Source organism: Terrapene carolina, unplaced genomic scaffold, assembly GCF_002925995.2.
Source record: "Terrapene carolina triunguis isolate 2854851 unplaced genomic scaffold, T_m_triunguis-2.0 Scaffold58, whole genome shotgun sequence".
In the NCBI taxonomy this organism is placed as follows: domain Eukaryota; kingdom Metazoa; phylum Chordata; order Testudines; family Emydidae; genus Terrapene; species Terrapene triunguis.
This window is the reverse complement of record NW_020664409.1, coordinates 12,655,422-12,669,232: the sequence shown is the minus strand read 5'-3', so window position 1 is coordinate 12,669,232 and position 13,811 is coordinate 12,655,422. Positions and strand designations below refer to the sequence as shown.

At 41.9% G+C, this 13,811-nt stretch overlaps 1 protein-coding gene across 1 annotated transcript; it reads left to right on the top strand.

Annotated features, from left to right (window-relative positions):
• The first annotated feature begins 4,978 nt into the window (after positions 1 to 4,978).
• HSBP1L1 (heat shock factor binding protein 1 like 1) lies at positions 4,979 to 11,730 on the top strand. Its single transcript, XM_024209528.1, has 4 exons — positions 4,979 to 5,023; positions 8,511 to 8,577; positions 9,714 to 9,808; positions 11,655 to 11,730. Exons 1-4 carry the CDS (start codon positions 4,979 to 4,981, stop codon positions 11,658 to 11,660), a joined length of 213 nt encoding a protein of 70 aa, XP_024065296.1. The 3' UTR covers positions 11,661 to 11,730.
• The last annotated feature ends 2,081 nt before the right edge of the window (positions 11,731 to 13,811 follow it).

Below are 13,811 nucleotides of genomic sequence, written 5' to 3'. Positions count from 1 at the left end.
AACAGAGTGGTCTGACAAACTATGAGTCCTGAGTCTAACTTTGACAACATGAAGAAGCAAACGTTCTTGGAGCTTTGTGAGCAGCTTGCCTCAACCCTGTAGCATCAGGATACACGCATGAGGGAGATCATGCTAGTTCAGAAGCAGATTGCTGTAGCCATCTGGAAGCCAGCTATCCCCACTGTTACAGGTCCATGGCTAACTTGGTGTTGGCAAGTCCACTGTTGGGATTATGGTGATGGACGCTTGTGAAGTGTCAGGATTGTGATTTACTTAAAGGTGGTGGGAATAAATAATGTCCATCAAATAACTGCTGTTTTTTGAGAGAATGGGCTTTCCAAACTGCATCAGGGCCATTGATGGGACTCATGTGTCCATGGTTGGCCTTCTGCAAGAAACTTGAGTACAAAAAACAAAAAAGCTACGTACTCCATCATTATGCAAGCCCTGATCGACCAGAGTGGCAGGTTCATGGACACTAATGTGGGATGTACTAGCAAGGTGCATGATGCCAGGGTTTTCCAAAGTTCCGGACTTCACCTTCATGGACAAGCTGGGACATTATTTCCACTGAAGGCTATTGTTATAAATGGAGTCATTGTCCCCACTGTTATTCTAGGGGACCCCGCTTACCCTTTTCTGCCATGGCTTATGAAACTTAACCTTGATTTCAGAGGACCTGGCAAAAGAAGGTTCAGCTCCACACTCAGTAGTTGTAGGATGGGGATGGAATGTGTGTGTAGCAGATTGAAATCCCGGTGGAGATGCTTACAGAACCATTTGGATGCCAGTGTCATCAGTGTCGTCCACATTATTATTGCATGCTGTAGTCTGCATAGTGTCCACGAGGACAAAGGTGAGTCATTTTGCCTAGACTGGATTCAAGACACTGCTGGACTTCTAGACCAGTACACACAGTCAGAGAGTCCCCTTGTCATTACTGTTGTACAATCCATACGCACAACCAAAATCAGGGATGCTTTGTGAGCCCCCATCATGGGTTTGCATGCTGCAATGGGTGTGGGGGAATTAAATAATATATGTGTGTATATGTACAGAAATACGAATGAATAGCAGTATTTGTAATTATGCCACAGTTATCCTGTGGATGTAGGCCAAATCCGGAAGGCGGTTTTTATGATTTTGTATTATGCATTTTGTATATTCAGGCCATATACCTCATCATGCAGTTTATGCTGTACTGTGATATGTATGAAAAATTTTATGCAGTTTATAAAAACTGGCCATACACACAAACACACAACTTAATTGTGTGACATGTTTTGAAATTAATGTGGTGGAGGTTATGCATGTTATTTAAACTTGTCATGTACTTCAAAGCACAGCTTATGAATTACTGTGATGAAGTTCCTCTGAAATAAATGTAATAAACTGCAATTATACTTTGTGTGCATGTGGAATGCTTTATTTGTAAACAATCATGTAATAGAAACTCTCAATGTTAAAAACCTGATAGGCAGACCAGCTGCCAGCAAAACTTACAACACAACAAACAAAAATAGTGCAAAATCCAGGGAATAGTGGATGTGAGGAAAAGCAATGCACACCAGTGCAAAACACTCAAGTTCTGTTCAGTGCCACCCAATAACTGTAACTATTTCTTTACGTCCACTGTCTCTTCTCCTTGCCCCTTCTAGGCCGCTGCTAGACTAGAATGGAGAACTGCAGGGGATACATCTGGAGATTCCAACTATACAGTTCCCAACCCCAGTATTGTCTAAAGAGAGCATGGTCTGTAGGACATGGTAACATTGAGGTGACTCAGGGCGTGGGGCTGGAGGAGGTGTTGCAGCTGGAGCAGCAGGACCTGGAGCCTGCAGTCTTGTTATCATGAGCACCATTATCCTCTCAAACAGTTCTTTTTGATGTACTCTATCATCCTCCCTCAACTTGTGTTCCTGCTCCAAAAGCGCTTCTGCCAATCTCTCTTCACACTGTCCAGCCTCTCTCTTTCCACCTGTCCTGCATCTTTTTCTTGCTGGTATTCCAGCTGCTGGTTTGCCTTCTGTTGAATCTCACCCATTACTTCATCTCAGATCCGCTTCCTCCTTACCCACTGCATCACAGTTCACACCCTAAGGCTCCTGTTTGTCTGTGTGTGCGCTGTAGAAGTGGAAGGGCCTGGTAAGGCAAATGAAAGAACAAGCTATTGTTTGAGCATGAGAAAAAAAATTACATTGCAACTGCTACACAGTGAGTGACCACAGTGAGTGACCAACTCAAGGTCAAAAGATGCTACTTTTTATCATTGGGTTTTATGTTTTTTCACACACAACATTTCTTGGCTCAGAGTCCTCTGAGCTCTACTCAGCAGGACTTCAAACATCATGGTAAAATGCACTTTACAAATTCCCTTTAAATTATTTATAAATCCTCACTATTTTCCCCACTCACTATGTTTCACTACCGATGGTTTTACTATCTTTCAGGCAAGAGAACATTATAGTTCTGGAGATTCCTTACTGGTAGCATGAATTTCTGTTCCAAGTCATTGGAAGCCAGCCATCCGTCTATGAGAAAGACCTTTTATATGCAGTGGTGTTGTAGTCCCAGGATATTAAAAAGACAAGGTGGATGAGGAATTATCTTAGCTTCTGTTGAAGCTGGTACAATAAAAGATTTTACCTCACCCATCTTGTCTCTTAAAAGACCTTTTTAGATGTTTGGGACTGACCAGCACATCTCCAAACGGAGGGGCTCGTGAGCTACAGAGGCAGACCTAATAAATATGCTCTGCACCAAAATCTCAACAGCCACCTGAAGTTCATACTATGTGAGACAAACCAGCTAGGAGTGGCTTAAAATCCATGGGAAAATCAACTGTGATTAATCTCTGAGCAAAAGTATTGCCAAGCTTAAAATTAACAAAAGTATTGTCAGTGTTAGGCCTCAAACTTCCGCTTTGCAAAGGTAAAAAGGGCACGCTTTGCAGAGGTGAAGAGGGCAAGCTTTGCAGAAGTAAGCTAAGACTTGTGGTCAAAACGCGCTGCAACCAGATAACACATTCTATCTCCTATAAAAGGAGATAAGTTGTGCCCCCGGGCACAGGTACTACACATTACAGGTACATACAGGTACTACACATTACCCCCTTGGGACAGTTAGGACTGAACGCATGGACTATACACACACCCTTCTGCCTGGCAGAGTTTGGAATACTCGGGTGACTCAGGACAATCTGGCATGGCTGGTTTATACTGTGCAGCATACTGACAGGGAAGGCAACGTAAGGCATTTCATTTTATTGCCCCAGCCCATCATGTAGACATAGTCATTGATTTCATTTGGAATTGTAGTTACTCAGGACCTCAGAAAATCAAGCCCCTACTTCATTATTTGGTTATTACTCTGCTGAATGTTTTAGCCTCAGTGTGGATTACTGCAGGAGTTCTCAACCTTTTTCTTTCTGAGTCCTCTCCAACATGCAATAAAAACTCCACGGCCTACCTGTGTCACAACAACTGTTTTTCTGCATATAAAAGTCAGGGCCACGTTAAGGGATAGGAAGCAGGGCAGTTGCTCGGGCCCCACATCACAGGGGGCACCGCAAAGTATTTACCTGACAGAATCTCTGAAGGCTGCAAAACCTGATGAGCCAGAGGTTTCAAATGATAAATGGGAGGAGTGCCTGAAATTCCACTGTGGAGGATAATCTCATTAATTCATTATGCTGAGCAAATAACAAAGGTAAATTCAACAGTTCAGTTACCATCTAATTAAGTTCACACCCTTTTGCAATGTTCAAGCCACTTCCTACGAAGATTATCTTCTTCCTTGTTGTCTCAAGTAAAATAAAATCTCTCCTTTCAAAGGCATGACCTGCCCGCCGCACAATTTTTTTTAAACAGATTTTTTTTAAGTGTTTTGTTGTACTTCACTTTTTTATGCTGCTTTGAATTAGCAGGAAATTGATTTAATAACTCTGATGGCTGGTTTACTTGGATGTAATTCACAGATTTAAAATGACTGTAGTTTATATCCAATGCTATTTTATTTAATTTTGTAATTTTACCAGCTTCATTTTTAAAATATTGTAATAATGTCCTAAATATCCACCTTCATATTTAGAGTCTTGATTAAATAGGAGGGGGCTCTTTGCAAAATATTTTGGCCTATCTTTTTAAACATTTGAATTTAACACTGATAAAGACATAAATGTACTTCATTAGGAAACATTCCAGCTGACATCCGTAATGGAATGCAGAGTCTTTTTAACACTCATTTTTAAAGTCATTTGACATTAAAAAGTTCAGCAAGATACTTTTTCTTTTTGTGTGTGTGAGTGTGTCTGTTGGCAGTCCACTGCCAGCGATGGTGATCAGGCAACATCTAAATCTCATGCATTGTGTTTATTCACTGTGTATGTGTGTGTGTCAGAGACAAAGAATTGGGCAGTGTCTCCAAGGTATTTGTCAACGTTTGCATGTTTGTCCAGGGTGTCTGACATTGTTCCTGTGTGTGGGTGAAAATGTTTGTGAGGGTGTGTCCTGTGTGTCCATTTCCCAGAGGTTAGGGCCAGGGAGACCATCAGATCATCTAGTCTGACTCTGACTTCTTATGTATGTCAGTGAGCTCCTGTGTTGTTTGGTAGTGTCCCTGGGGCAAGCAGTGTACCCAGTGGTGGAGGTTGGTGTGGCAGAGTGTGTCTGGCTGCGCATAGCTGGCCGTCTGTGTCAGCAGGTGGAGTGAGAAGTGCGGGAAGGAAGGGCTTTGCGGGGGTGGCTCGCTGCGCTGCGGGCATTGCGGCGCTGACAAGACCCCAGGTCCCTCGAGGAAGCGGTGACCTCTTTTTGCGCGCGTGTCTCTCTGCCCGGGCAGGCTCCTGCTCAGCGCCTCTTGGCGCGCTAGGGAGGCGGGAGCTGGGAGCGGGCCCGTGCTGTTTCGCAGGCGGCCGCCGAAGGAGGAGGGAGGGGTAGGACAGGGGCCGGCGCGGGGGCAAGGCGGCAGCTGGCGAAGGATGGCAGACAACGACCCGCGGAGCGCGCAGGAACTCTCGCAGTTTGTGAGTGCGGGTCCCAGCAGGGCGGGCCGGGCGCAGGGGGGGAGGGGTCACAGGCCAGGAGCCGCCCTGGCACCCGCGGGCTGCCGCTCTCCAGCGACTCTCCCTCTCTGGGGAACACGATCACGGTCAGTAACCCAGAGAAGCTGCTACAGGGAGGGAGCAGGTGCCGGTTCCTCTGCAAAGCCCCAGCGCACTGCCGAGTCCGGTAACAGTAGTGGCAGCTCCTTCCTAGCGCCCCACGGCTAGGGGTCAATAGCTCTGCCCCACGCTGGATTCTCACCTTTCGGAGTCAGTGGCATAAACCGGAGTTTCCCCAACAAGAGGAGGGTGATAGAAGAATGTTCTTTGTAAACCGCAGCAGCTAATCAGGCTAGTTCAGCTTATCACGCGTTTAAACAAGGAAACAGGTAAGGTTCTGTCCCAGTCAGCAGCTCTTACTGAGACACCACCGGAAAATGTAAAGCACTGGAAAGTTTGTTACCCAAGTTGTGTTTACACTTAAAGTTTCCTTAACTAATCTTGTTATTTGGCCCTCTGTGCCTGTTTTCCCACCTCTCAAATGAAGATAATGCTGTTTCACTTCCTCTGTAAACCCACCTTGAGATCTAGGGATGAAAAGAGCAATTACTAATATAATATAATCGTAACAAACAGTATGGTAATATTGTATTAAGGGCTGGTGTACACTGGCAGCGCTTTAAGTGGCTTGTGGGGTCACGTCCCTAAAAAACCCACCTCCACGAGGGGCGCAGCTCCCAGCGCTGGTGCACTGTCTACACGGGCGCTTTACAGGGCTGAAACTTGCTTCACTCAGGGAGGTGTTTTTTCACACCCCTGAGCGAGAAAGTTGCAGCGCTGTAAATTGCCAGTGTAGACAAGCCCTTAGTGGTACTTCACATTTATAGTGCCTTCCATCCCAGGAGTTCAATATGATTTACAAACATATCAGAGGGGTAGCCGTGTTAGTCTGTATCCACAAAAACAATGAGGAGTCCAGTGGCACCTTAAAGACTAACAGATTTATTTGGGCATAAGCTTTCATGGGTAAAAAACCTCACTTCTTTAGATGCATGGAGTGAAAATTACAGATACGGACATAAATATACTAACACATGAAGAGGAGGGAGTTACCTTACAAGTGGAGAACCAGTGTTCACAAGGCCAATTCAATCAGGGTAGATGTGGTCCACTCCCAATAATTGATGAGGTGTCAATACCAAGAGAGGGAAAATTGCGTTTGTAGTGAGCCAGCCACTCCCAGTCCCTATTCAAGCCCAAATTAATGGTGTTAAGTTTGCAAATGAATTGTAGCTCTGCAGTTTCTCTTTGAAGTCTGTTTTTGAAGTTTTTTTGTTGAAGGATGGCGACTTTTAAATCTGTTATTGAATGTCCAGGGAGATTGAAGTGTTCTCCTACTGGCTTTTGTATGTTACCATTCCTGATGTCTGATTTGTGTCCATTCTTTTAAGTAGAGACTGTCTGGGCTGGCCAACGTACATGGCAGAGGGGCATTGCTGGCACATGATGGCATATATCACATTAGTAGATGTGCAGGTGAATGAGCCCCCGCTGATGTGTTTGGGTCCTCTGATGGTGTCGCTAGTGTAGATATGGGGACAGAGTAGGCAATTGTGTTTGTTACAGGTATTGGTTCCTAGGTTAGTGTTTCTGTGGTGTGGTGTGTAGTTGCTGGTGAATATTTGCTTCAGATTGGGGGGCTGTCTGTAAGAGATGACTGGCCTGCCTCCCAAGGTCTGTGAGAGTAAGGGATCATTTTCCAGGATAGGTTGTCGATTGTTGATGATGTGCTGGAGAGGTTTTAGCTGTGGGGCTGTACAAGATGGCCAGTGGTGGTGTTATTTTCCTTTTTGGGCCTGTCTTGTAGTAGGTGACTTCTGGGTACCCATCTCGCTCTGTCAATCTATTTCCTCATTCCGCAGGTGCCTGCATCTGTAATTTTCACTCCATGTATCTGAAGAAGTGGGTTTTTTTACCCACGAAAGCTTATGCTCAAATAAATCTGTTAGTCTTTAAGGTGCCACCAGACTCCTCATTGTTTTTACAAACATAGTTAGCCTCACAACACCCATGTGAGAGAGGTATCCCCATTTTGCATACAGGAAACAAACACAATGAGATATAATTGTGCAGAAGGCAAAGAAAATATATTCAACTTTTAATTACTTGATTCATCATTGCTTGGGAGTGGGTACCTGAGTGATACCTTCAGTCTGTGTGATTGTGTCTCAGGATGATCTTCTTACTAATTAGATTGGTAGTTACAGCTCCTCTAAGCCAATCTGGAAAAGAATAGTTGTATTTGTTCTTTCATGTGTTCATACATAGAATCATAGAATATTAGGGTTGGAAGAGACCTCAGGAGGTCATCAAGTCCAATCCCCTGCTCAAAGCAGGACCAACGCCAACTAAATCATCCCAACCAGGACTTTGTCGAGCTGGGCCTTAAAAACCTCTAAAGATGGAGATTCTACCACCTCCCTAGGTAACCCATTCCAGTGCTTCACCAGCCTCCTAGTGAAATAGTGTTTCCTAATATCCAACCTAGACCTCCCCAACTGCAACTTGAGACCATTGCTTCTAGTTCTGTCATCTGCCACCACTGAGAACAGCCATGCTCCATCCTCTTTGGAACCCCCCTTCAGATAGTTGAATGCTGCTATCAGATCCCCCTTCACTCTTCTCTTCTGCAGACTAAATAACCCCCGTTCCCTCAGCCTCTCCTCGTAAGTCATGTGCCCCAGCACCCTAATCATTTTTGTTGCCTTCCGCTGGACTCTCTCCAATTTGTCCACATCGCTTCTGTAACAGGGGGACCAAAACTAGACACAATACTCCAGGTGTAGCCTCACTAGTGCCGAATAGTGGGGAATAATCACTTCCCTCGATCTGCTGGCAATGCTCCGACTAGTACAGCCCAATATGCCATTGGCCTTCTTGGCAACAAGGGCACACTGCTGACTCATATCCAGCTTCTTGTCCACTGTAATCCCCAGGTCCTTTTCTGCAGAACTGCTGCTTAGCCAGTCGGTCCCTAGCCTGTAGTAGTGCATGGGATTCTTCCTAAGTGCAGGACTCTGCACTTGTCCTTGTTGAATCTCATCAGATTTCTTTTGGCCCAATCCTCCAATTTGTCTAGGACACTCTGGACCCTATCCCTACCCTCCAGCGTATCTACCTCTCACCCCAGCTTAGTGTCATCTGCAAACTTGCTGAGGGTGCAATTCATCCCATCATCCAGATCATTAATAAAGAGACATCAGTAAGATCCAATGAACTTCTTAGCCATGCATCTTTCACACACTGCTTTTCTAATTTGATTTTCCTTCTATTTCATCACAGTATTGTTAGTGAAATTATCACACCATGTTTTATTTTTCACAGAACAGAAAGTGCTTCTGAAGTGTCAAGACAGTATATTCTTTGCTGATTTGGGTGGATGTTTTAATTAAATAGTTATTTTTTACAGGCAGAAAACCTACTACAGCAACTGCAGGAGAACTTTCAAGCTTTGACTGAAAAGTTAACTCTGAGAAATATCCTTTTTTATTATTCTGTATGTTACTAGATTAATAGAGCAAGTTCAGTAGGATTTTAAATAAGCTTATATAAAAAACACTAACTGTTTCACCTGGTTGGTTTATCTGGAATTTTATTTTGAGAAATCAAGATCTGGATACACTTACACTTCAGTTTGGTATTCAGAAAGATCCTGAATACAATTAACCACCCATTTATACAGAAATCCAAATTGTACCATAGTTAAATATTTTACCTTTCCTAAGAAGAATGCTGATATTTTATGGTAAAGACTAGCCAGCGTACAGCAGTTCTTGCTGAGGGAAATCTATAAGAAAAGGTGGTAAGTTGTCTGCAATATCCTGAAGGCCAGGTACAATCACCTCGGCAAGAACCGTGAAAGAGGAAAAAGAGAGGTCTATAAGAACTGCTTTTTAAATTAGTGTATCATGCATAACAAATAGAAAGTAAAGACAAACTTTCTTTTAGCCTTCCATGTATAGGGAAAGGAGAATTGGACCCAAAGAGAGAGAAGCTGAGAACAAAAAGGGCTCTGAGGTCTCGCTCACTAATTAACAATACAGAAACTGGGTCACAGATATCTGGAAACTTGTTACAGCTTATCTTGTGCAGCAACCAACCTCCTATCTTATTCCCCTCTTCCCCCCCCCACCACATTTTTGTAATTCAGCTTCTGTGTACATTTTGATTGCATATTTATGTTGTTCATGGTTGACCTTACAGGTAGCATTAGTAGATGCAGCTGTAATTCACTATGGCCTCCTAGGTAATAGGGTGTTATACAGCATAATTTCTCTCTTTCAGAGCAACTTCTTGAGGCACATTTCTCACAAACAAACCAGTCTGTTAGGAGGAAAGCTGTTCTAACTCCACTGAGTAGGTAGGCATTCAAGTAAGCATTCAAAACACTCACTGAGCACGGCCCTTTTCAGATACTATAAGACTATTATTGCAATACAATTTTGTAACATTCCTTCCAGCTTCAATTTTACATGAGATAGATGAACAATGAATGGATATGATACTGAGACATCTGGAAGAGGAACTTCTGACTGGTAAACATTTCATAGAAATGAAAGTCAGCAAAACCGTACTCTTGCTATACATAACAATGTTCTCTTTAACTTTTTACTGAAAGAAATGGGTGAACGTATTGATGACCTTGAAAAGCATGTCACTGACCTAATGGCACAGGCCGGGATAGAAAATACCAATGAGGATCTGATGGTGAGAGTTACTCTGTAAAACAAAGTTTTGTGTTGTTATGCTGTAAACTGCTTCCACACTAATGGGGAGGAAGGCTTGGTGCCCACGTTCTCCATCCCTTTTAAAGGTGGGCATGTGAGTTACAGTTTGCGACTATGAAGGTTGGAACGGAAGGAGTCTGTCCTCCCACTCTAGCATCTCTCTTATATCAAGCTCATTAAGGGTCCATTAAGAATTACCTACACTGTCTGAACCAGTTGTCAAACTTCACTAGTAGACAAAGTCCTGGTGCAGACAAGGCTTAACACAGATGAAAGATTGTCTCTAAATCACAGAGAGCATTATTTAGAGAAATTAAGTTTTTGGTGCTTTGTTTAACAATGAAGGCTTCCTATGCATTACATCTTTTCCAATTGGTCTGGATACCTGAAGCTCCACTAAAATGCCAAAAATAAATGCTTTGGAGTGCATATATTCCCTCAATGGGAACTGCACACCCAGATCCACAATATATTCTAATAGACTATCACCTTGTAGATTCAATTTAAATGCTTAATATTAAACTGAATATCTCGTAAGTAACAGTTTGAGACTAACTCAGAAACAGAACTTATGTAAGTTTACACTACGTATTTTCAAATCCTGAACTCATTTTAGCAAATTTCTAAGGTGACATCCCAAGAACACAGAGCAAAGTTAATGCCTAAAATTGCCTTAGTTTAGGCTCCCATTATATCCTGAATTGTAGTGTATGGGGGGTAGGGGCAGAGTCAAACATTGTAATTTTGCATCCTGACAGAAGATTAGCACCTGATTTTCAAATATTGTTAAAATATTTTGCCATGTAAGTCTGCATTTATTTGGAATCTAAATTGTATTTAAAAAAGGTTGAGGTCATTTTTAATAATTTGATATGCCTGGGATTTGATTCTGCTAACAGCATGCACTATAGCAGGGATCGGCAACCTTTGGCACGTGGCCCATCAGGGAAAACCGCTGGTGGGCTGGGACGGTTTGTTTATCTGCAGCATCTGCAGGTTCGGCCGATCGCAGCTCTCACTGGCCACGGTTCGCCGTTCCAGGCTAACGGGGGCTGTGGGAAGCGGCAGCCAGCACATCCCTCGGCCCACGCCGCTTCCTGCAGCCCCCATTGGCCTGGAATGGCAAACCATGGCCAGTGGAAGTTGCGATTGGCCGAACCAGCGGACGCTGCAGGTAAACAAACCATCCCGGCCCGCCAGTGGATTTCCAACGGGCCGTGTGCCAAAGGTTGCCAATCCCTGCACTATAGCATGCTGCATTTTTAAACTATTTATTTTTCAGCTAGTTGTATATAAAATTAACAGGAAAAATTAAGACTTTATCACATACCTGAACTATCACAATGACCCTAATTTGTAACTAAAGAATTGATGAACCAATGAATGGTGCCTAGATCTCTGGACAGAAGCCAGAGAAATAAAAATAAAATTTAAAAAACTAACACCAATCAGCATACCTCACAGTTATATAGTTGTCTCACTTTAATTGTCCTGTAGTATTTGGTGATATTTTCCTTCTATTACCATGATTTTCCTTTAACCCATCTGAAAAAAAATCCCTGAATTTGAGATAAATGAGTTGATTTTTGTGATTTAAAGGAACCCATATTAAACAGAGCAAGGAAGTGCAGTAAATCATTATGTGCACTATTTTCTTCTGTCACTTCTGATGCCTAATTTCTGTGGAAAAACAAAAAATATTTCATAACATTGAAACCACCATCTCAAATCTTAAATTAAGATGTTAATTGTACAAGGATGCTCCTATTATATTGAACCATATTCATTAATTGAATAAGCCAATAACTTTTTTTTTTTTGGCACAGCACTGAAAATGAGAACATACTGATCAAGAAATACAGACTGATTCTGTATTACATTCTATTGAGAAAGAGGAAGAATGTCATTTACAAACAGGATGTGTATTTCTACAAAATTCAAGTGAAAATACCACACATTGTAAAGGACTTCAAAGGGTAAAATTTTTAGTCTTGCACCATGACTGAAAACTATAACATCTATTAATATTTCAATCACAAAGAATAGCTCCAGTGAAAGAAAAGTATATAATCAAATTATGTCATACAAGATATGAAGTCTCCATTTTTTATTACTGATCCAATAAAGGAGGAAAGATGAGTTATGACCATCAGACTAATGACACATTTTACTTAAGATTGCCACAGAAGAAACACTATCTTATCAAGAGATAAGACTAAATTTGTGTACAATATTCATTGCAAAAATCCAAAAGTATATATAATGAATCTGCCCAACCATGTAATTTTTAAAATGATAAAGATTAAATAAAAAGCTATTCATTTTCAAAATAAATGTTTACATTTGTTTCAGAATTTCCTTGTTTTTGAGTTTAATAGTCCCAAAATAACTGAATCCTGTTGTGGCAATGTATTTCCACACTTGCAATAGTGTATGTGTATGAACCCACATTATTTTGTCACTCTCTTAGATTCAGTGTGCGCACGAGCTCTCTCTCTCTCAGAATATGTACCCATACTATTAATGCTGAAATATAAGATTTTTATCTTTTTATCTGAGTGATATCGTCTACTTTGGTGCATAGACGATATTTACACTACAAGCTAGGGCTGTGATTCCTCTGCTTGAATATGCACGCTCTCACTAACTCTCATCAAGCTAGTGAAAATATAAGTAGCAGTGTAGCCACGTTAGCATGGGTAGCAGCACCTATTGGTTCAGGAGGGTTTGTGCTAAGCACGGCTAAGCCGTGCCTCTGCTGCCATTACCCACGCTACCATGGCTACACGTCTATTTATACTCACACTAGTTCAGTGAGAGCTACCATGAGTATGTGTACATAAGCAGGAGAATCGCACCCCTAGCTTGTAGTGTAGACATTAGCCAAAGATGCATCTTGGAAATTCATCTGTACTTACACACCTCTGAATACAAGTTGCTTTTTCAAAGTTATACACAGAAAAGGACTGTGCACTTAAATAGAGCCCTCAGTTCTGTCTTGCTACATACCTTTTCAAAACCCCACCAAAATCGTGCATACCAACACTGAGGTATGCATACATCTCACCATACAATTTGTAGTAGGAAAACACAGCTCACCCACATACTTTCCCCAGCATGAGGGGTTGAGCTCAGAAAGGATCCCATTTTGAATATAGGATAGGTTTTGGAACATGAGATAATGCTATCATACATGTACTTAACAAGATAGACTTGACAGAATACATTAAAGAAAACTAATGAACTTCAAGGATATAAGACTCCAAAAGGATACTATTACCAGGCAACATCTTGCTGGAAATGGAATTTAATGGCATTTGAACACATCTTTTACAGGGTACAAAAACAAAGGTATGAGTAGGTAAATAATATTGTTCAGAAAAATGCTACTTTATTTGTAATCCAGAAGCATGCACTGAGCATTGTTCACACAAGGAAAGACTGTCCCCATCCCAAAGAATTTACAGTCTAGGAAATAATTTCCCAATTAAGATATTTACAATGCAGTTTATATCTGCCTTTTCTTGAATGCACCCAAAATTAACTCTAGTAAAGGAAACAAACAGGAAAAGACCAATGAAGAGAAGCAAGTTAATCATTCTCAACAATAGTGTTTCAGGGAGGAGTGCACACTTAAAACTACTATGGATCTTGTTTCTTCACCCCACCTCCCTTCCGCTGGCTTGAGACAAAAAGCAGGAATGCAGTAGTACAGGAATCAGTCTTCCAAAAGTGGAACACTAGAATAAAGCAGTTATTTCTGAGGGCTTCTTTAAAGTAGAAAAGTTGCATCAATCTAAGAATCTATTTAAAAAAAAAATCAACCTAGTTAAACAAGTTCTAATCCCTAACAGACACATGTAAACCAGTTTCATTGTCACATAAATCTGTTTGTGCTTTGGTAATACCAAAACAAGCGGAAATTATTTGAGCATGGATTACACAGGTTTAAGCAAGGTAGGAGTTTCACCTCAGTCTAACTA

Coding starts and splice junctions, on each gene's coding strand:
- HSBP1L1 (XM_024209528.1), top strand. CDS start 4,979: ATGGCAGACAACGACCCGCGGAGCGCGCAGGAACTCTCGCAGTTT. Junction 5,024..8,510: donor CGCAGGAACTCTCGCAGTTT/GTGAGTGCGGGT, acceptor TATTTTTTACAG/GCAGAAAACCTACTACAGCA. Junction 8,578..9,713: donor TGAAAAGTTAACTCTGAGAA/ATATCCTTTTTT, acceptor TTAACTTTTTAC/TGAAAGAAATGGGTGAACGT.